The following is a 20,597-nucleotide window of genomic DNA, read 5'->3' as shown; positions in this document are numbered from 1 at the left end:
TAAGTAGTGGTCAGAGAGGTGTTTAGAATGCAGTATTCGTAACATATACAGCTTTGCTGCTTCCGGTTTTTAAATGCCTTACTTCTTAACAAACTCCCATCTCCAACAGCCAATGCAGATGTGGAATGATGCGTAGCAAGTAGTAAAAACAAGGAAGATTAAGCATGTTCACACATATGCACATGTATGCACATACTGAAAAGCACCACCACCAACCACAACAGTGATTCTACAACAGCTTGCTGATTAATACACTTTGAAACTTCTTATTTACATTAAAAAGTGGTAATGTCCATACCAATATGTGTTGATACATTACAGATACATATACCCTTAGTCATTTTTGCACTTAACATGGTTAAAATTATGAAACTGTAATATTCAATCCAAGTCGAAATTTCTAAGTGTAAATCTAAATATAAGAGCAACACTCTAAACCCTTCGAAGGCCACACACTGACTATGAAGTCATTTTAGACAGTCAGCTTAAGACTGGGAAATAGAGAAGACAAATTGTCTGTTGTTTTATGATTCCTAATTTGTTCTGACTCTGCTGAGACTCACTCACAATCACTGGTAACTACAAAGAGAAACTCAAGGCACAACACGCAGCTATAAAGTAAGAGCCCTGACTGCACACAGTTGGTTAGGAGGACTGAAAGGAGAGCTACCTGAGACAGTGAGTCTAGGAAAGTCATCAGGCTCCACAGAAACAGACCAAAGTCTCAGGGTCCATAAGGAAACAATATAAAACACATATGCCAAAGATCTAGAAAATCTTAAATGTTGAAAATTGTGGTATGAGAAAAATAACCCAAAGAGGCTAAATGAGGCAAGCTGTCTGGAACCTTACATTTGTGCTTGCTTGTCTGGGAACTTACTCAATCTCCAGGTTAAGTTACTTCACTGCTTATTCTTAAGCCTTGGCTTTCTCACCTGTCAGCAAGTATTAATACCCTTCAGGATTGTCAGAAGGGCTAGTTGAGACTAACCTGGATTTCCCTTAATACATACATACATAAAAAGCACTATATAAAAATACAAGCTGTTGGGCTGGCGAGATGGCTCAGCGGGTAAGAGCACTGACTGCTCTTCCGAAGGTCCTGAGTTCAGATCCCAGCAACCACATGGTGGCTCACAACCACCCATAATGAGATCTGACGCCCTCTTCTGGTGCATCTGAAGACAGCTACAGTGTATTACACCAGAGTTGGGGGGCGGTGAGGGGAGGAGGAGGAGGGCCGGAGCAAGTGGCTGGAGTGAGGGGGGCCCCCCAGGCTGGAGCAAACAAGCGGGGACCAGAATGAGTGGGGAGTTCAATTCCTAGCAGCCACATGATGGCTCACGGCCATCTGTACAGCTATAGTGTACTCATACACATTAAAAAATATATATAAGCTATTTGACCATAATAGGAACTATTTATTCATAAAATAAATATTATTCCATTAACTTTTGTGTTACTATATTTTTAAAATAAATGTGAAATTAAAATTACTATGTGATAGCTGGGTATGGTGGCATACATCTTTAAGTTCCAGCACTCAAGAGGCAGATACAGAGGAATCTCTGTGAGTTCGAGGCTAGCCTAGTCTATAAAGCAAGTTCCAAGAAAGCCAGGACACAGAGAAAGCCTGTCTCAAAAACCAAAACAAAGCAATACAACAACAAAACAAAAATTTTACTAAACGATAGAAAAATAATATACAAAATTTATGTATTATAAAAGAATGGAGGGCATGACTCATTTTTGAAGAAAAAGATACCTTTCCTAAATTTATAATCCTCTTTTTATGAACCAAATTGACAGAATATTTAGAGTTTTACTAATATTTTTCAAGTATATTAAAAACTCAACTTAAGGAAAAACCAAAACACTCCAAGATGTCAAGTTACATATTTTGTCTACATAATTAAGTAGTCATGTATCCGAAGGAATATTAAAGTGACAGGAATTAGATCAGAATCTGATTCCAGAGCAACCCAATGTCACTAGGCCCACCCAGTGTGGACACCAGACAGTTACCCACGCTAAACTTACATGAGTCTACTAGAGCAACGCGACCTGTCATTTAAAGGTGGGATGTGAGGCCGTAAAGTCATTCACAAATTTTGTTTAAAATATACCACATATACATAATATATATTTTTAAGTGAAGAATGAAGCTGTGCTTTATACGAACAGGACAGGAAAACTCTGAAGCTCAGAGAAGAGCATGTGCAGAAGGAACTGAAAAGCCCCAACAGGAGTGCCAGGCGTGTGCTTCTCGTCAGCTTCTGAAGCTAACCAAAAGATCACACCATTTTTAAACCAGCAGATTAAATGGGTAATACACAGAAATGAGACAAAAGCAAGAATTCTATAGATCCTAAAAAACTGTTCAACCCTTTTAAAAGGCAATATGGTAGGCCACTCGATGTTATTACTAATACATGGTGCTTTTCTGTATCAGAAATAACCTATATACGGAGACTAATAAATTTGATTCAAAATAGATTTCTGTTTCTAATATAACAGAACATATTATAACAAAATATGCTATTAGAATAATGGTTGTGTAGTAGATAAAATAATCCCCTCTATAGGACAGTGGTTATTTTTTTTGTTTTTTGTTTTTGTTTTTTGTTTTTCCTTTGGGTCATCGTATTTATTACAGTAACAGAAAGCAAACAGATATAGGTAGATATATACTGTCTCAAAATGTAATAAGTACATTAAAAGCATAAAATTAAATTGATGTATTTAATAACAAATTTAAGTAGTAATTTAAGTCATTTTAAAGGTCTTCAACCATCACAAGAGTGTGTCCAAGGGAGTTTCTATAGCCATCTAATCTGAATACATATCTCAAGCTCGTCCCACAGTATCTTGACTACTGTTGTACTGTAACCAAGTGTCAGTGCTCTAAAACACTTTTTATCTTTTTCCCAAATCATTTTATCTCCTCTGGGTCCTTTGCTCTATATAAATTTTAGAATCAAATTGTTAATTTCTACCGAAACAAACAAACAAAGGCAGCCAACCGCGCCACAGCAGGTGCTGAGAGCGCCTGCACAGGGAGGGGTTCGCTTTCTCATACTTTTGTCTCCCAATCCATGAGCATGTGGCATCTCTCCATTTACGCACTAAGTCCCAGAGTGACCTTAGGACAGTGTTTTAAATGACAACTGAATTTATTCTATACAGTCCTGCCAACAAATTTTGGATTTTCTTGCCAGCCTTGTTCCTGAAGCAAAATCCTTCTCCTCTGTAAGACTGGTTACTTTTTAACTTAACAGAAATTTTAAAAAATCATTTCTTAAACTAAACAAAACCTATTCTTACCTTATCTGGGGCTTTAACATCAGAATTCAGTTAGTCTACCTAAATGTACAACTGTTTTAGTTAAAAAGTCCTGTTCTACTGCGTAAGTAAAATGATGAGCTCACTTCCTGACAAGGAGCTACACGGAATACTAGTGTCCTCCAAAGTTTCCGATAGACGTGGGTCACTGGGAAATTTGGGTTGCTAACTTTTCTTAACTTACATGAACTATATAGGAAAGCAAACCTTTTTTTTTTTTTTTTTTTTTTTTGGTTTTTCAAGACAGGGTTTCTCTGTGTAGCCCTGGCTGTCCTGGAGCTCACTTTGTAGACCAGGCTGGCCTCGAACTCAGAAATCCGCCTGTCTCTGCCTCCCAAGTGCTGGGATTAAAGGCATGCGCCACCACCGCCCGGCACAAACCTTTTCTTATAGTTTTTATCTATTAACACAAGACTATAACATTTTTGATACAAAGATTATAAAATGTTCTTTTCTAAATTGACATCTTGATCCTTCAATTTTATTTTTAACTACATCTTAAAATTTCTTTACTTTAATTTCTAAAAGTCATTTTATTGTGTCTACAAGACAGATAAATACACAAAATGAGCATGTGTATGTATTTCACACTAGAGGTAGAACAGGTTGTCAACTGGGAAACACTACCCTCTATAGGACAGTGTTTTAAATGACAACTGAATTTATTTTATACAGTCCTGCCAACAAATTTTGGATTTTCCTGCCAGCCTTATTCCTGAAGCAAAATTATTCTCCTCTGTAAGACTGTTTGTTCCAGCCATGCAGTGGTGGCACACACCTTTAATTCCAGCACTTGGGAGGCAGAGGCAGGCGGATTTCTGAGTTCGAGGCCAGCCTGGTCTACAGAGTGAGTTCCAGGACAGCCAGGGCTACACAGAGAAACCCTGTCTCGGAAAAAACAAAATAACAACAACAAAAAAGACCTGTTTGTTTCGTGCTGGGGAAGAAGCCCAGTGCGTGTGAGGCAACAGCTTCACCACAGAGCTACACCTCAACCCTCTTTTTTCATCTGTGTTTGGTACCACGACATAACTACCACACAAGTTCAGTTCAGCCTAACAGTTACTAATTCCCAGCTTCTGTTTAAGGAGCTGTGAATACGGTGTAGCCTAAACTCTGATGTGTTTACAGTACAATGGGGGAGAAAGATAACGGCAAGTGCTAAGTACAACAGAAGAGTAGACCACAGAACACAGGCACAGTTTGCCTTTCAGGGTGACTCGAGGAGAAGGGAGCATGTTCCTGCGGGCGGAAGGGCTAGGCTGAGTCCTGAAGGCTCAAACACATCTAGTAAAGACAGAGCAACTGAACTAATACTGAAAGGAGCAGGATGTGGGACAGAGGGTGCTAACAACTCTGGGCTGTGCTCCAAATTAATTTTGGAGCACATAAAAACAAAACAAAACAAAACAACAACAAAAACAGATGCCAGGCCTCTACCACAGTACATCTGAGTAAACCCGGAGTGCTATTCTGGTGCCTGTATCCTTAAATCTCCCTACAGAGGAGTTTGATGTGTAACTGCCTCCACTCCACAAGAGCCAGACCGATAGCCATCTGATTCGATGCCTGAGTTTTTAAACAATTATTTACAAATAAAAGACCAGTAGATGATGGTACACAAACTGGATGAACAGTAGCAGGCTTTGCAGAGGCTGGATGGCTACTGGACATCTATACAACTATGCTATTTGGAGACTTTCAGTTCTCATAGCTATTATCTTTCTAGATAACACACAGGTAAAATAAAATGGATCTAAGAGTCACCGGACCCGTGAGGCTGAGAGATGACCTTACTAATGACACTCTGAGTAAGTGTCAAGACCTAAGGTTTTTGTTTTTGTTTTTTTCTTTTTTAAGGAAAAGGGAATAATAATTAGTGAAAAACTAAGGGACTCACAACAGCACTGAAACACACAGAAAGCCCTGCTAACTCCCAAAATAAAAAAACCTCATCTTATTTCTTATGAGCTTTGCGCCCTCTGGTGGTCACCAGAGGTTTAGCTAGGGATGAGCAGCAAAATAACCTGATGAGATGAACAGCCATCAGATGCACCACTTACCGGACTGACAAACAGATGTTCGAGGTATACCCTTTAATCTTCTGGAAACATTTCAATCAGAAAGTACTTTCTCGAGACACCAGAGCTTACCAGTCTTTGGAACTCTAATTATGCTGGTATTTGCAGATGCTGACTGGTCATGGTACTTGTCTCTTTCTGAAAGCATCGGAATGCACTGTGACAGCTCTCCTTCCCTCCCACTCCTGCTGACATTAGCAACTGAGTGCCTCACAAGCAGCTCTTCACAACTGCACACGTGGTATCACAATTCTAAAGAGCATGGCTTGGTGTATGGGTGTGTACTGCAAGGGACTTTCTAAGGTTTCATTTTACACTCCCTCACGTGTTTTATATTTTTGTTCCATATATCTTATGCCTGTATTAATTTTATTAAGGTATTGTTTGCTGGACAATATAGAAGAATATTTATACCTTTTTATAAGCCTATGACTGCAATATGCTCACTATAGAAATATTTCCCTTTTCAGAGTAGAAGCCATAATCCTGACAATAAACCACCATGTTTATTGTCTAGTAAATTTTCTACTTCTCTGCTCCTTGTTCCCTCCCTCATTTAGCCCTGGCAATGTGTAAAGCACATCAGGTATGACCCAGCCATAACTTGTATTATCTGGTCCCTCTACAGCCTGCATATGTTCTTCCATACGTATGGCTCATTTTTCCCTTCCTTATGTTCAAGGAACATTAAGTGAGCTTTCCCTGATCAGTATATTGAAATTATCCCTGCCTCCTTTATACCCTCTGCTTGTCCCCTGCTTTCTGTCCATAGACTGATCACCTTCTAAAACACTGTACTATGGACTTATATGACTACTGACTCTTGCCACAGAAGACGCTCCTCCAAGCAGACCCTGTCTGCCTGTGCTACCAGCAGCTATATCCCAGGTCCCATGAGCTATACCTTCTATAAGATAAAGTACAACTATGCATAGGGTGATAATTAATAATTCTTTAACAGATGTTAGGGAAAAGAAAAATTGTTACTGTTATTTTATAGAATGAAGGATTGTCTGATTCTAGAATCCAAAATAAAGCCAATTAAGGTCTAAAAACCAATCTATTTGAGGATTATCAACACTAGAATTGCAAAATAAAGCCAACTAAAATCTTAGAAAGGTCTTTTTATAGTTATAAGAGTACTCTTTTACATATTAGGATGAAATTTAAGTACACATCCAGAATCTGTGTTAGTGTATTTTAATCAGTGAGATCTGTAGAAGAGTTCACAATGGATCACACTCTCGGTGAGCACTGGAAACACTCGCACCGCGCTCACGAGAGGCAGCAGCCGTGACACTATTCACAAGAACAAGAATCTCTTCAAAGAGGAGAAGCTAGAACGGCCACCACGAGACACGCAATGCCTGCAAGCCACCAGAAGATGACGAAGGAAGCATTCTTCCCTACAGATGCTAACTCCTCCTTTACACATCAGCCTCCGGACTGGGAGAAATAAATTTCCGTTGTAAGGAGCTTGTGGCACTCTGCTACAGCAGCCCTAGAAAACTAGTAGAGTGGGAATATCTTGTGTCAGTAAGAAGGATTAGGACATACAAAAAGGACAGAGGACCTAGTTTGAGGATTCTTAGTATTATACTGCATGAATAAAACAGAAATCCCTAAATCTATATAATATAAATATATGGACATTGGGAAAGGCAATCTACCATGAGTGCTGAAAATCCCTATACATTCTTGCTCAATTGACTGGGCTCCTACCACTCTGTATGTAGGCCATTCCTCAGGCCTGTGATCACCAAAATACCTCTGGGAATGCAGTAACGTCTCTCCAGCCCCTGACAAAAAGCAGGCTTGCTCTAAGTCGTGAATTCCTATAACTCAGTGCTCTTTCTTTCCCTATACACACAACCCACTGCATATGCAGAAATCCAACTAACTCTACCTGTGTCATCCTGTGGGACTTGGGAGATGTGGAAAATGGATGTAAAACAAATCAAGTTCATGCAGTTTGCCAAGCCCTTGGTTGACCCAGGTGCCAGAAGGCTTCTGCCAGCATTTAAGAAACAGAAACAGGGTAACCTAGCTTATATACAGGGCAAAATCTCAGACCTTTCACACTTCTCTTTTTGTTTTTTTGTTTTGTTTTGTTTTGTTTTGTTTTTTCGAGACAGGGTGTCTTCTATAGCTCTGGCTGTCTTGGAACTCACTCTGTAGATCAGGCTGGCCTCAAACTCAGAAATCCGCCTGCCTCTGCCTCCCAAGTGCTGGGATTAAAGGCGTGTGCCACCACCGCCCGGCTTTTTATTTTTTATTTTTTTTTCACACTTCTCTTTTTAAGGGATTATGGGTAGGTAGTGGATAGACAGACAGATGAATGGAGAAATGAAAAGTTCTTTCTGTTTTAGTTAGGGTTACTATCATTGTGATAAAACACCATGACCAAGGCAACTTGGAGGGGAAAGGGTTTATTCAGCTCATGCTTCCACATCACAGTTCATCATCAAAGGAAATCAGGACAGGAACTCAAGCAGTGCAGGAACCTGGAAGCAAAGGCAATGGAGTACTGCTCACACGGCTTACGTATTCTTTCTTATAGAACCCAAGACCAACAGCCCAGAGGTGGCCCCACCCAGAGGGTTGGGCCCTCCCACACCAATCACTAATTAAGAAAATGCCCCCACAGACTTGCCTACAGCCCATCTTATGGGGGCATTTTTCTATCGAGGGTCCCTCCTCTCTGATAACTCTAGCTCATGTCAAGTGGACATAAAATTAGCCAGGATGCTTTCATATAGTTGAATGCCAAATAATAAACATAGAACAAACAATGGAGTTAAAAGTCATTACTGAATGTTAAAAACTAGTAGTTGAAATCCAATTAGGAAACAATTCTATGTCTACATATCAGTATATAGACAGTCTCAAGTGTTCCTTACAAACTACTCACTAACTATAAAGAAGCAGAGACTTCTCAGTAGACAAATCTGGCAGATGCCATCATTATCCAAGTGATCAAAGTTGACATCATCAATACCAACACAGAAATCCTGTAGTTGCTGCTGGTAAAACGCATTGAAAACACACTTCTCTGTTACTCCTAAAATGTGCGGTCTGAAGCTGATTACAAACAATCCAAAATGAGACATTCTCCAAAATAACTGGTCTACCATTTTCCATATTTATATTGAAACTGTTGCAGATTAAAAGATCCTAAAGAAATACGCCAAGAGAATACAATGCACAATTCTAAATCAGGTCGGGGTAGGAATTTTAGCAAATAGTTGGAAAGGACATTGTTAAAGTAAATGAAAAATTTGAGTATGCACTACAGATTCCACAATAAGGATGGATCAATATTAAAATTTCTAATCTTTCTAGAAGCTTCCTAAAATACATACAAAACCATGAAAATTAAAATAAAATCCCAATTTTCATTATTAAGGTATAGTTATGAAAAGAAAGCTATTTGTTTTTAGAAAATAAATATTCAAGTATTTAAGAAAAATGAATGTGATATTGCCAATTTATCTCAAACAACTTAGAAAAAAAATATTTAGCTTGGCAATGGTGGCTCATACCTTTAATTCCAGCACTCAAAGGAGAAGCTGGCCAGCCTGATCAACAGGTTAAGTTCCAGGCCAGCCAGGGCTACAGGGAAACCCTGTCTCAAAAAAATGAAAACAAACTAATAGAATTTATAGATACAGATGTGTGTATGAATGTGGAAACAGAATGACAGAGCAAATATAACCGATAAGTCTAAATAAAGGCCATATAGAAAGATGTTTCTTTTACTATTAAAATTTTTAATTGTCTTTTTTAAAATTTAATTTAATTTAAAGTTTAATTTAAAACTTAATTTCCCCCTGCCAAATTGCATAAAGACAAAAAGGATTCTTTTTATATCCCCACTGACCAAACACCCCCTTGAGGTAAAACACAGATGAAAACACAGGCAGAGGCTTACATTAAGTCACCATGTGGCTTTAATGAAAATAACTGCTTGAAGGTCTGTAACTTTACATAGTCAAACATAAAGGTTTGGTTTGGTTGGGTTGGGTTCTGTCTGTGTGAGAGTGTGTCTATGTGTGTTTCAAACAGCAGGTATGTGTGGCAAGGCTGAGTCACTTTAAATGTAGAAGGGTTTTTTTTAAAAAATAGATCTTATTTTTACTTTTCTTTTCTTTTCTTTCTCTTTTTAAGATTTATTTATTTACTATGCATACAGTGTTCTGCCTACATGTATCCCTGCAGGCTAGAAGAGGGCATCAGATCTCATTACAGATGGTTATGAGCCACCATGTGTTTGCTGGGAATTGAACTCAGGACCTCTTGAAGAGCAGCCAGTTCTATAAACCTCTGAGTCATGTCACCAGCATAGTTTCTAATGTCTTTGTTTGTTTGTTACTAATTGTATGCAGGTTAATGAACCTATCTCTATATCTGAGTTTCCCAACTTTTAAAATATAGGCAATAATAGTTCTAAGATTTTTGTGGCAATTTCAAAAGATAATATATGTAAACCTAGGCCATATACAATGTGTGTTTAGTTTATTCCTTAGAAATAATTAAACAAAAGAAAGTAATTTTTTTTTGAGGGGATGTGCTGGGACTTGAACTCAGGGCTTCAGAATTGCTAAGCAAGTGCTCTAACACCCTAAATGACTGATGTCAAATCTAATGTCAAAGCTCTCCTGATATTGAGGTTATGGTATTATGCCTCTTACCAATCTAAAAGCAAAGGGAAGAAAAAATTAAAAAGGAAGTCAAGAAGGACCAGAAGGAGTGTGTAAAGCAGAGACTGAAGTGCATAGAACACACAGCCGCACTCACACAAATGTATGTGAGATGCAAACTCCCTCTTCACAAGACGCAGCGTGAGACGCAAACTCCCTCTTCGCAAGACGCAAACGCCCTCTTCACAAGACGCAGCGTGAGATGCAAACGCTCTCTTCGCAAGACGCAGCTTTTTCTGTTGCTGTTGCCTCTGTGCTGTTTTGGCTCTGAGACTGGGCTTTAATATGTCTCATGGCTGTCCTGGAATGTAAACCAGGCTGAGATCTCCCTGGTTCTCTGCCTCTGCCTGGCATCTTTACAAGATTGCAGTGTTTGGTTTTGGTTTTGGTTTTTCAAGACAGAGTTTCTCTCTGTAGCCCTAGATGTCCTGGAACTCAATCTGCAGAACAGGCTTGCCTTGAACTCTTGTCTGCCTCTGCCTCTCATGTGCTGGAATTAAAGGCAATCATATTGACCTAATCTCTATCCTATATACCTTTTCACCAGTATTTTGTTTTCATTTTCTTTTAGTATTTTAAATGGGGATGGAGAGACAGCTCAGCAGTTATCGCATATGCTACATACATAATACATATAAGAGCACATATAGTTCTTCTAAGGGCTGAGATTCAGTTCCCAGTATCCACATGGCAGCTCACAACCCCTGTAATTCTAACTCTGGGGGTCAAACACCCTTTTCTGCATTCTGTGGGAACCAGGAATGTACACAATGCACATACATACATGAGAGTACTCACAGAAACACATTAATAAATTTTTTAAATATATTTTTCAGGGGCATCAGGATGGATTAAAGGGCAAAGGCTCTGATCTCCAAGCTTAACTATCTTAGTTCAATCCTCGAGGCCCACAGGTAGAGGAAAACAGAACCCCTTGCAAGTTGTCTTCTGGCTTCCAAATGCATGTGGTGCAAGCACATACAAAATAATTTAACCTTTAAATGCCTTTAAAATATTTTATAATAAAACTAATAATCCCATCTGTACTAAATCCTTTCTAGGCATTCTCTATAAATATCCTAGAAAGGTAGTCCATGTAAGTTAATATTATCCAATGCCCCTAACATCCACAGTCATTTTCCCCCCATACAATTCTCTATAATTTATATATTAAACATTAATCTTAATGTTTTATCATTTCTTCATGCTTTAAACTACATAATGGCAGAAATGTCATATTTAGCTTGTATCTCAATCAACAAGTATCTCAAACTTGCATAGAAAATGCTCATTAAGTATCAAAGAGGAGCTGGAGAGTTGGGTCAGTAATGAAGAGCCCTTGCTCACTATCAACTATGCATTGCATGGTGGCTCACTATCAACTATGACACCGTTCCTAGGGAACTATCGCCCTCTTATGGCCTGCAAGGGCACTGTACTCACACGGTCCACCTATATACAAGCAGACATTCGTTTTGCTTTTTGTTTTTTTTTTAAGACAGGGCTTCTCTGTGCAGCCCTAGCTATCCCGGAATTCACTCTGCAGACAAGACTGGCTTCAAACTCAGAAATCCACCGCATCTGACTCTTGAAAGCTGCATTATTATTTTCTTTTTATGTATGTGTGCCTCTTGTATGGTGTCTGCAGGTGACATGGAAGCCAGGAATTGGATCCCCTGAAGTTGTTTTTCCAGGTGGTTATGAACTACCTGATGTGGGTGCTAGGAATTAAACTCAGGACCTCTGGAAGAGCAGTGGATGTTCTTAACCACTGAGCCACCTCTCCAGATCACCCAATTTTTCTAATTGAAAGAAGTTTTCTTATTCCCAAGATGACGATCTCCAAATACTAACATAAATTCAGTTCTCATAAGATTAAACTATACTTCTACAAGCTACTACTCAGAAGTTTCTGTATCAGTTACTGCTCATGATAATATTTAAGTAGTTATGTTCACAGATAAATATTACAATTACTTTATAGTTTTTGATGAACTGAAGCTTAAGCCATGTTACACCAAAGCTTAGTTAGACGTTTGTTTTCAGAAAGTATACAGCTAGGAAGTCTTACCTGAGGGTTCCATCCTGGATCTAGTTTTCTAACTGCCGCGATATACTCTTGCATTGCTTGGCTAGGGCTTGAGTCACTGAGGGCTTTCCATGCCTCCCTACAGCACAGAACAGCCAGGAAGGCCTTCATTAGTGATGCAAAGAATACAAACAGCACGCTTCTTAAACAGGATCTCAGTGTGCAGCCCAGGCTAACCTGAAACTCACAACATCACATCCAGCCAGCATATTTCCTATTATCAATATTTTACATATGTTTCATTGATCTGAGGACATAAAGATAACTGTGCAAAGGAAAAGCACTCCAATTATGTTTTGATAAATAAGTATAAAACATATTACCCTATCTTGGGGCCTTTTGAAAATACTTTTTCCCTATTTGCCCTCTCATGAAATTTTAGAAGACAGATATCGTGTATACCTGTTGGATTTTGAAATATCACAAACTATGGAATCTTCTATTTAATCTCTCTAAATTCAGCATTACCCCTACTGAGACTGTATCATTTACAGACCATCTTACAAATTAACTACCCAGGCTACCAGGACAGGTCCGCTGGGTTTGCCCCAGCTACCTCTCCCCTTCTAAGCAGGTTTCTCTATCCTCAACCTATTATAAAAAGAGCCCAGTCCTGGGACTGGCGAGATGGCTCAGAGGGTAAGAGCACACTGACTGCTCTTCCGAAGGTCCTGAGTTCGGATCCCAGCAACCACATGGTGGCTCACAATCACCCATAATGAGATCTGATGCCCTCTTCTGGTGAGTCTGAAGACAGCTACAGTGAATTACACCAGAGTGAGTGGGGGGGGCGGGGGGGAGGGAGAGGATCCAGAGCAAGTGGCCTGAGTGAGGCCCCCCCACCCTCCGGCTGGAGCGAACGAGCGGGGACCAGAGTGAGTGCAGAGTTCAATTCCTAGCAGCCACATGATGGCTCAGCTACAGTGTACTCGTACACAAAAAATAAATAAAAAATAAACCTTAAAAAAAAAAAGCATTCAGTCTCACTCTTTGTTGTTCTCTTACAACCCCCCTCCCAATTTAATTGTCTACATTTCTTCTGGGTATATAAATACTTTTAAAATATGTAAGCTGTTCTGAAAACCATCGTATAGTGTAAAGACATGAAATAAACAATACTACTAATAGAGAGGCTGAGATAGGAGAAGCAAGATCTCAAGACCATTATGTTGTACACAGCCAGACACTGTCACGAACAAATAAGCTGAAAGTGTATATGGATTGTATAATATTGGACCTATTTATCCAGTTACCAAATTAGAGAGACCATTGGATAACAATTAACAAGTTTCCAGTTTCTCATATTATTGGATTTCAATCGATTAGGATATGTTGGTACTATTAATTTTCATATTAAGATATTAAAAAAAAGTAATTGTTACTTCCTGCTGTTTCTGTTGTAAGAGGTAGAATTAGGTTGTGTGGGTTTGTTGAAAAATTACTTTCTTGCTTCTTCTAGGATGTAGTTTTGCTCCTTATATTGATGTTTTCTATCTATTATCCTTTGTAGGGCTGGATTTGTGGAAAGATATTGTATAAATTTTGTTTTGTCATGGAATATCTTGTTTTCTCCATCTATGGTAATTGAGAGTTTTGCTGGGTATAGTAGCCTGGGCTGGCATTTGTGTTCTTGTAGGGTCTGTATGACATCTGTCCAATGAGATTGAATGCTTTGCTTGACGTTTGTAACTCTTATATCAAGTTACCACAGTAAGAGCCAAGATTTTAAGTTCTACTAAATATAAAGCAAACAAAAACACTTTATGTATTTATATTCATTTAAGAAAATATTAGTAGTGATGTATAATTTTGAAATATACAGTTAATATGTTTGGAGTTATTTAAAATTTAAAGTGAGAAAAACGTTTGTATTTTCAGTACTGCTGTAGACAAGCATCTACATAAGACTGTTAAACTGTTGTTTTATATCAAATATTTTTATAATACTCATTTTTATTGTTATAATGTTTTATAAATTTTAAAGAATATGACAAAAAAGATATTGTAGGTATTGAGGGGGGTCTCTGGGAGGAGTTGGGGTACAAAAGGAAACAAGAATGTGATTTAATTTTATTTACTTAAAATTTGTTTTTAAATGTTAACAAATTCAAATAAATTGAAATCATGTAACTTTTCTCATCATACTGTAATAAAACTTTTAAAAAAGAAAGCTATAATTCAAAAAGTCTAAATTCAGCAAAGAATAATGAGTGTACAAAGTTTAGATTTCCTCATAAAAATGTAGCAAAATAGTATCATCATTTTCTATTGGCCATTCATGTTCTCAGATTTTTTATCTCCACAACTATATAACTTGGCCTATGTAGGCTACAGAAGTGTGAGCCATAAGCTGTGGTATAACATTGGATAACTCCAAAGTTTTATATCTTTGAATTTTAGAATCCAGCTAGTATCAGTAAAATCTCACAGATGTTTTACTTGATAGCAGCAAATCAATAACTCTATGAACTCAGTAAAAAGTCTACATGGGGACTAGACAGCACTCAGTCTTCTGTGCCCATGCTATCATACTAATAATTCAAGTATATGCCATCTCTATTATTTTTACATTGAGCATGATTTGTCTCTCAAATACCATGCTTTGTCCCAGACAGATTCTCATTCCTTGGTCTCATCTACATGTGGGCCACTTTTGTCATTCCACTTCAGTATGCTTCCTTGTGAAATACCTAATATAAGAATACTTTCAGGTTATACAGCATAATAGTCATAGGAGTATTATGAATAAAAACAAGAAGAGAAACAATATGATAACATATTTAAGAACTCATAAAAGAACAGATTAATGAAATAATATACATATTGCAAGATATCATATACTGCTTACATGGCATAATTCTCTTGTTCCTTTATATTCACTGATATTTCTCCATCTATGTAAAAAATATTTTCATATATTAAATGTCAAAAAAAAAAAAAAAAAGAGCCCAGTCCTGTCCTTCCCTCTTCCCTGCTTCTGTGAAGAAAGCTCTTTCTGAGGCTTTCCTAATTTTCACTGGCCTTCTTGATAGTTGCTTATACATATAATAACACCTTACTCCTACATAATACATAAGTTTGTATCACCTGGGAATCATATGAATTCTACAGCATAGACACAATCTATGCAGAGTCCCTTAACTGTCACAATTCCCTGTATGACTTTGTCTTCCCAGGCCGAAGTCAAGCAAACTCACACATAGCACTGCTTCACTTTCTCTTTCTCGCGATGACGCTGACATTTGTAAGAGTCAAAAACAATTATTTTACAAAATACCAATCAGTTTGGATTTGTCTAATTGTTTTCTCACATAAATAACATTCTTGTCAAAATGATTAATCATGATTAAAATTAGATTAAATATTTCGGTAAGAGCAATTTGTAAGTGGCATGTCCTTTACAAAGGATCACATTCGGGACACATGATGTCAGTCTGTTCCATAACTAATATACTGATGATTTGGTAATGATAGTATCTGACAGTTTTCTGCTTTAATAAGAGACCTTATAAAATAGAAACTTGGGGGGGAGGGGCAGAGAAAAATATGTAAACTTTTCAATGATACTTAAAAAAAAAACAAAAACTAGAAAAACCAAGAAATACATTAGAGAAAATAATAATAAGATGACAGAGTTTCACATAACAAAGCAGCTCAGAGTAAAGGTTACATTTAAAAATAATAAAATTCCAAAAACTGCTTATCATCAAGAGAAAATCTGACACAAAAATTTAAATCAAAGCCCTGAAAATGTCCCACATAATAAAAAAACAGAATAATGTTGAGCAGTAGTGGCACACACCTTTAGTCCCAGCACTCAGGACGCTGAGGTAGGCAAATCTCTGAGTTTGAGGGCAGCCTAGTATACAAGGTGAATTCCAGGGCAGCCAGGGCTACACAGAAAAACCCTGTCTCAAAAACCAAACCAAGCCAGGTGCTGGTGGCGCACGCCTTTAGTCCCAGTACTTGGGAGGCAGAGGCAGGTGGATTTCTGAGTTTGAGGCCAGCCTGGTCTACAGAGTGAGTTCCAGGACAGCCAGGGCTACACAGAGAAACCCTGTCTTGAAAAAAACCAAAAAACAAAACAAACAAACAAAAAAAAAAAAAAAAAAAAAAAAAAAAAAAAACAAAAAAAAAACCAACAACAACAACCCTAGAATACCATCTGAACTAAAGAGTATGACTCATGTCTAGGTTTGAGCTTCAGCTCTCCTCACAGCTGAACGCTGGTACTGAACTAGTGTCCAGAGGAGCACATTTTGCGCAGGGCAGTGATAGACTATGTGGTTAGCCTTCTGTCTCTCTACAACCACCATCCACTCTTGCTTTTAGAAACTCTATCCAAGACGGGATGGTTCAGTGGTTAAGAGCACTTGGTGCTTTGTGCAGAGGAACAAGATTTGGTTCCCAGCACGTACATGGCAGCTGACAACCATCTGTAACTTCAGTTCCTGGGGATCCAAACCCTGCTTCTAATCTCCATGGACACCAAGTACACATGTGGTGTACATTCGTACAAGCAAGACATCCATATCCATAAAATAAATCTGAAAACAAACATAACAAACAAAATTCTATCCTGAGACCTTTAACCCAAAAAGTATTTAGCATAAATATAGGAAGGTACTCCTAAGGTATGTTACAGGCCTCCTTAAAACCATGTGACTTGCCAGGCAGTGGTGGCACACACCTTTAATCCCAGCATTTGGGAGGCAGAGGAAGGCAGATTTCTGAGTTCGAGGCCATCCTGGTCTACAGAGTGAGTTCCAGGACAGCCAGGGCTACACAGAGAAACCCTGTCTTGAAAAGAACAAAACAAAACATGTGACTTAGACTCCAAAGAACTGTGATTAACATTGTGATATAACAAATTATGATGGACAACTTTAACTGTATGTTTGAAGTCATGTTCACATGGTTAAATCTAAGTATCAGAATTATCACAATTATTATAATGTAGGAGTGAATCCTTAACATAATGATTACAGTGCAGTAAATAACTCCACCCACAACAGTTTGTTTTACCACCATGTCTGATGCTCAAAAATCTTCCTTTCTGTAACTATGTTCACTATTGTTTAACAATTTCTCTCTTTTTACTTAGCCCAAGTAAGAGAAAATAATATTCAAGAATCTGAATTGCAAGTAAAAAATGTATTCAGCATAGAGCAAACCTGGGTCTAGTTTTGGATGGTTTAGATTTTCCCACTGCAGGGCAGAGGCATAGAAAAGTCTGAGTTGGGAATTTATCTTGTTCTTCTCTGGTTTTCTTGCATCGATGCCTCTGCATGCGGGAAGCAGCTCCCTAGCGGCTACACACAAGGATCCAACCTTGAGCAATAAGAGAGGGCTCTCTTTGATAGCGCCCTCTGCTGTGAACACCCGCGTACTGACTTCAGTGCCAAAGATCCTTTACATAAAGTCCTCTAAAAGCAGATTCTTTTAATCCCTCTCCCAACTCCCTGTCATTAGCAGCCAACAGCAGAGGGATTAATATAAAATAATTCTTTAATCTGCTAACCCCTTTCTAATTCCTAAACCACTAAGTCATTTCTGACGACCTTATTAAAGATTCCAAGAATTATTCTTACCATTTTTGCTTTCCTTCAAAATCAAAGAAGTTTGGTTTAGGAATATTGCAATTGCCAACTTTGACCTAAAAAAGAAAAGGGGAAAAATATCAAGAATTTATTTTATCATTCTAAGGAACATCTGAGAACTTTTGTCTTTTCAAGTTTATTATACATAAATTGTAACTATACATTAGAAAACATTTGAAGATATATATAGGGGAACAAAATTTAACATTCTTTGCAAAAAGCAGGCAAAAGAAAAATATCAAATAATCTGAGGTGAAAATAGCAGCAACACCTGCAACAGGGGCACAGGAGCAGCACAGGTGCAGTGGTGTACACCTGTAACAGGGGCACAGGAGCAGCACAGGTGCAGTGGTGTACACCTGTAACAGGGGCACAGGAACAGCACAGGTGCAGTGGTGTACACCTGTAACAGGGGCACAGGAACAGCACAGGTGCAGTGGTGTACACCTGTAACAGGGGCAAATGGAGCTCTGTGCAGTCAAAGCTGAGTCCAGGGCCCTCCATGTCTAAAACACCATCCTCCAGGCTGAGCAGCTACACAGTAAGACCATGTCTAAGTTAACTAATTAATAAATAAAAATACCATACAAGCAGCTTCAGCTTTCTACATAAGATTAACTACTAAATAAGAGAAAAAAAAATGGATGGAAAATAACTCCATTACTAAACTAGCAGACTAATTATAAGAAAAATTACAAATAAAAGTATAGTCTTTACTGCCATTAAAATACAACTTTATAAGTTTTAAATTATTATTGTGTGTGTGCACACAGGGGAGGTTAGAGGGCCATCCTGTGGAGCAGCTTCTCTTTCTGTCCACCTTTATGTGGGTTCTGGGATGAAGTCGAGCCTGCATAGCATGTGCTTTACATGCTCAATCATTTTACCCACCCCTGTAACAGAATTCTTTAACAGGTAATTGACAAAATATAAAGTTCAGCTTTTCAGAATTCATATATTGGGTTTGTTTTTAATGCTGATTTTCATGACTCTACCAGCATTTTCTCTCTTGTCAAATCCAGGACACACTGTACTAAAAATGTACCATACTAGCTGGGCATGGTGGTGCACGCCTTTAACATATACACTCAGGAGTTGAAGGCAGGTGCATCTCTGAGTCCAGGCCAGCCTGGTCTACAGACTGAGTTTCAGGACAGCCAGGGCTACACAGAGAAATTCTGTCTTAAAAAAAAAAAAAAAAAAGAGTAAATAAATAATGAAAGCATCACACTAAATAAATTTAGATGTCAAAAGCTGGAAGAAAAAAAGTTCAGAGATACATAGTGAGACACTGTCTTCATATACACCCATACACATACACACATACATACATACAGACAGACATATATGCATGTGTATATATACATGTACATATATAATAAAATAAGTATACCACAGTAGATAAATTTAGATATCAAAAGCTGGAAAGAAAAACAAAACACTCAGAATCTCACAATAATATAAATGCTATCCATATGGTCAACACTTTTGCTATTGTTTTAAGTGAGAGTCTCATGTAGCTCAGGCTATCTTTTAACTCATATGCCCACTACTTCTACTCCTCAAGGCTGGGGTTACCGGTGTATACCACTATACCAGACTTTTAAGGCTCAAATGGCATTTGTGACTAAATTATAGATTGTTTACATCATAACTGTGTAAAAATGAAATTCATACAAGAACAGAGTTTAGCTCTTGATGTCACTGCCAGAAATAATCTCCATTATTAACACTTAACACACCCACTCATAGGGCTGGAGAGATGGCTCAGCAGTTACGGGTGCTTGCTGCTCTATGAAGGACCTGAGCTCAGGTCCCAGCACCACAACAGGCAGCTCAAGGCTGTCTCTAAATACCACCAGCTCCAGGGGATCTGACACCCTTTCCTACCCTCCAAGGGCACCTGCACACACCCACATAAATAAAAATAAATCTTACAGAGTTTTTCACCCAGTCATTTCCTTAGCTATGGATCACATAGTCCTCTGGCTCTTACTAAAAACCACACTTCTACAGGAGCAGCCTTGTTGTAATTCAATAGCAAAGACGTGTTTCTTGGATAACCACCAATCATCCTGTGAAGTCTCTACAAACCCATCCTACAACTGAGGATACAGAAATCCAAGAGCATGTCCTCAACGCACACATAAGCAAATCCTGGGTTATCAGGATTTATAAGGGTCTGTCTGATTCCTTCACTGTATCATCGGTCTTACATATTACAGAGAATCTAGGCTTCAATCCTGACATCTCTAAATCACATAAACTGCTGGACTCTGCTACAAATACAAAAGGAAACAGACTATACACACTCTATAGTACATGAGGCCATGCAACCTTTGCCTAGCTTCTACGACTGGATGCATATGAAGATTATAATAAAATATCTTTATCACAAAGGAGAGTGGGTGCTGGAGAGCTAGCCCAGCGGTGGAAGAGTGCCTGCTACTCTTGCAGAAGATCTGGGTTCAGTTCCAGGACCCACATGGCAGCTTCCACCTATCTGTAACTCCAGTTGCAGTAGATCTGATAACCTCTGCCAGCCTCGGCAGGCACCAGGCAGACCCACTCATACAGAAACTTTTAAGAGGTGGGGGGTCAGGGCAGCAAGCTAGACATGTAGGTGGGTAAAAGCACTTGGCATGCAGGCCTGACAACCTGAATCCAATCTCTGGAACCCGTGGTGGAGGGAGACAACTAACCTGAAAGCTGTCTTCTGACCTCCACACAGACTGTGGCTTGCATACACACACACACACACACACACACACACACACACACACAC

The 20,597-nt window shown here is 38.6% G+C and overlaps 1 protein-coding gene across 9 annotated transcripts in view; it reads right to left on the bottom strand.

Annotated features, from left to right (window-relative positions):
* Acbd6 (acyl-CoA binding domain containing 6) overlaps positions 1-20,597 on the bottom strand; it is a 142,596-nt gene that overhangs the window by 117,780 nt on the left and 4,219 nt on the right. For 6 of the 9 annotated variants that reach the window (XM_031385313.1, XM_031385276.1, XM_031385319.1 and 3 more), the window contains exons 2-3: positions 17,804-17,868; positions 12,195-12,291 (exon numbers count right to left, since the gene is read on the bottom strand). In XM_031385313.1, coding sequence (XP_031241173.1) covers positions 12,195-12,291; positions 17,804-17,868 — 162 coding nt within the window. Of the gene's footprint in view, positions 1-7,838; positions 7,928-9,993; positions 10,425-12,194; positions 12,292-15,060; positions 15,107-17,803; positions 17,869-20,597 lie in introns of those variants that run through there. The other 3 variants (XM_031385296.1, XM_031385337.1, XM_031385348.1) reach the window with 3 other exon arrangements.

The sequence above is a fragment of the Mastomys coucha genome, unplaced genomic scaffold, assembly GCF_008632895.1.
Source record: "Mastomys coucha isolate ucsf_1 unplaced genomic scaffold, UCSF_Mcou_1 pScaffold1, whole genome shotgun sequence".
In the NCBI taxonomy this organism is placed as follows: domain Eukaryota; kingdom Metazoa; phylum Chordata; class Mammalia; order Rodentia; family Muridae; genus Mastomys; species Mastomys coucha.
The sequence above is the reverse complement of the archived record's forward strand: the minus strand, read 5'-3'. Positions and strand labels throughout refer to the sequence as shown.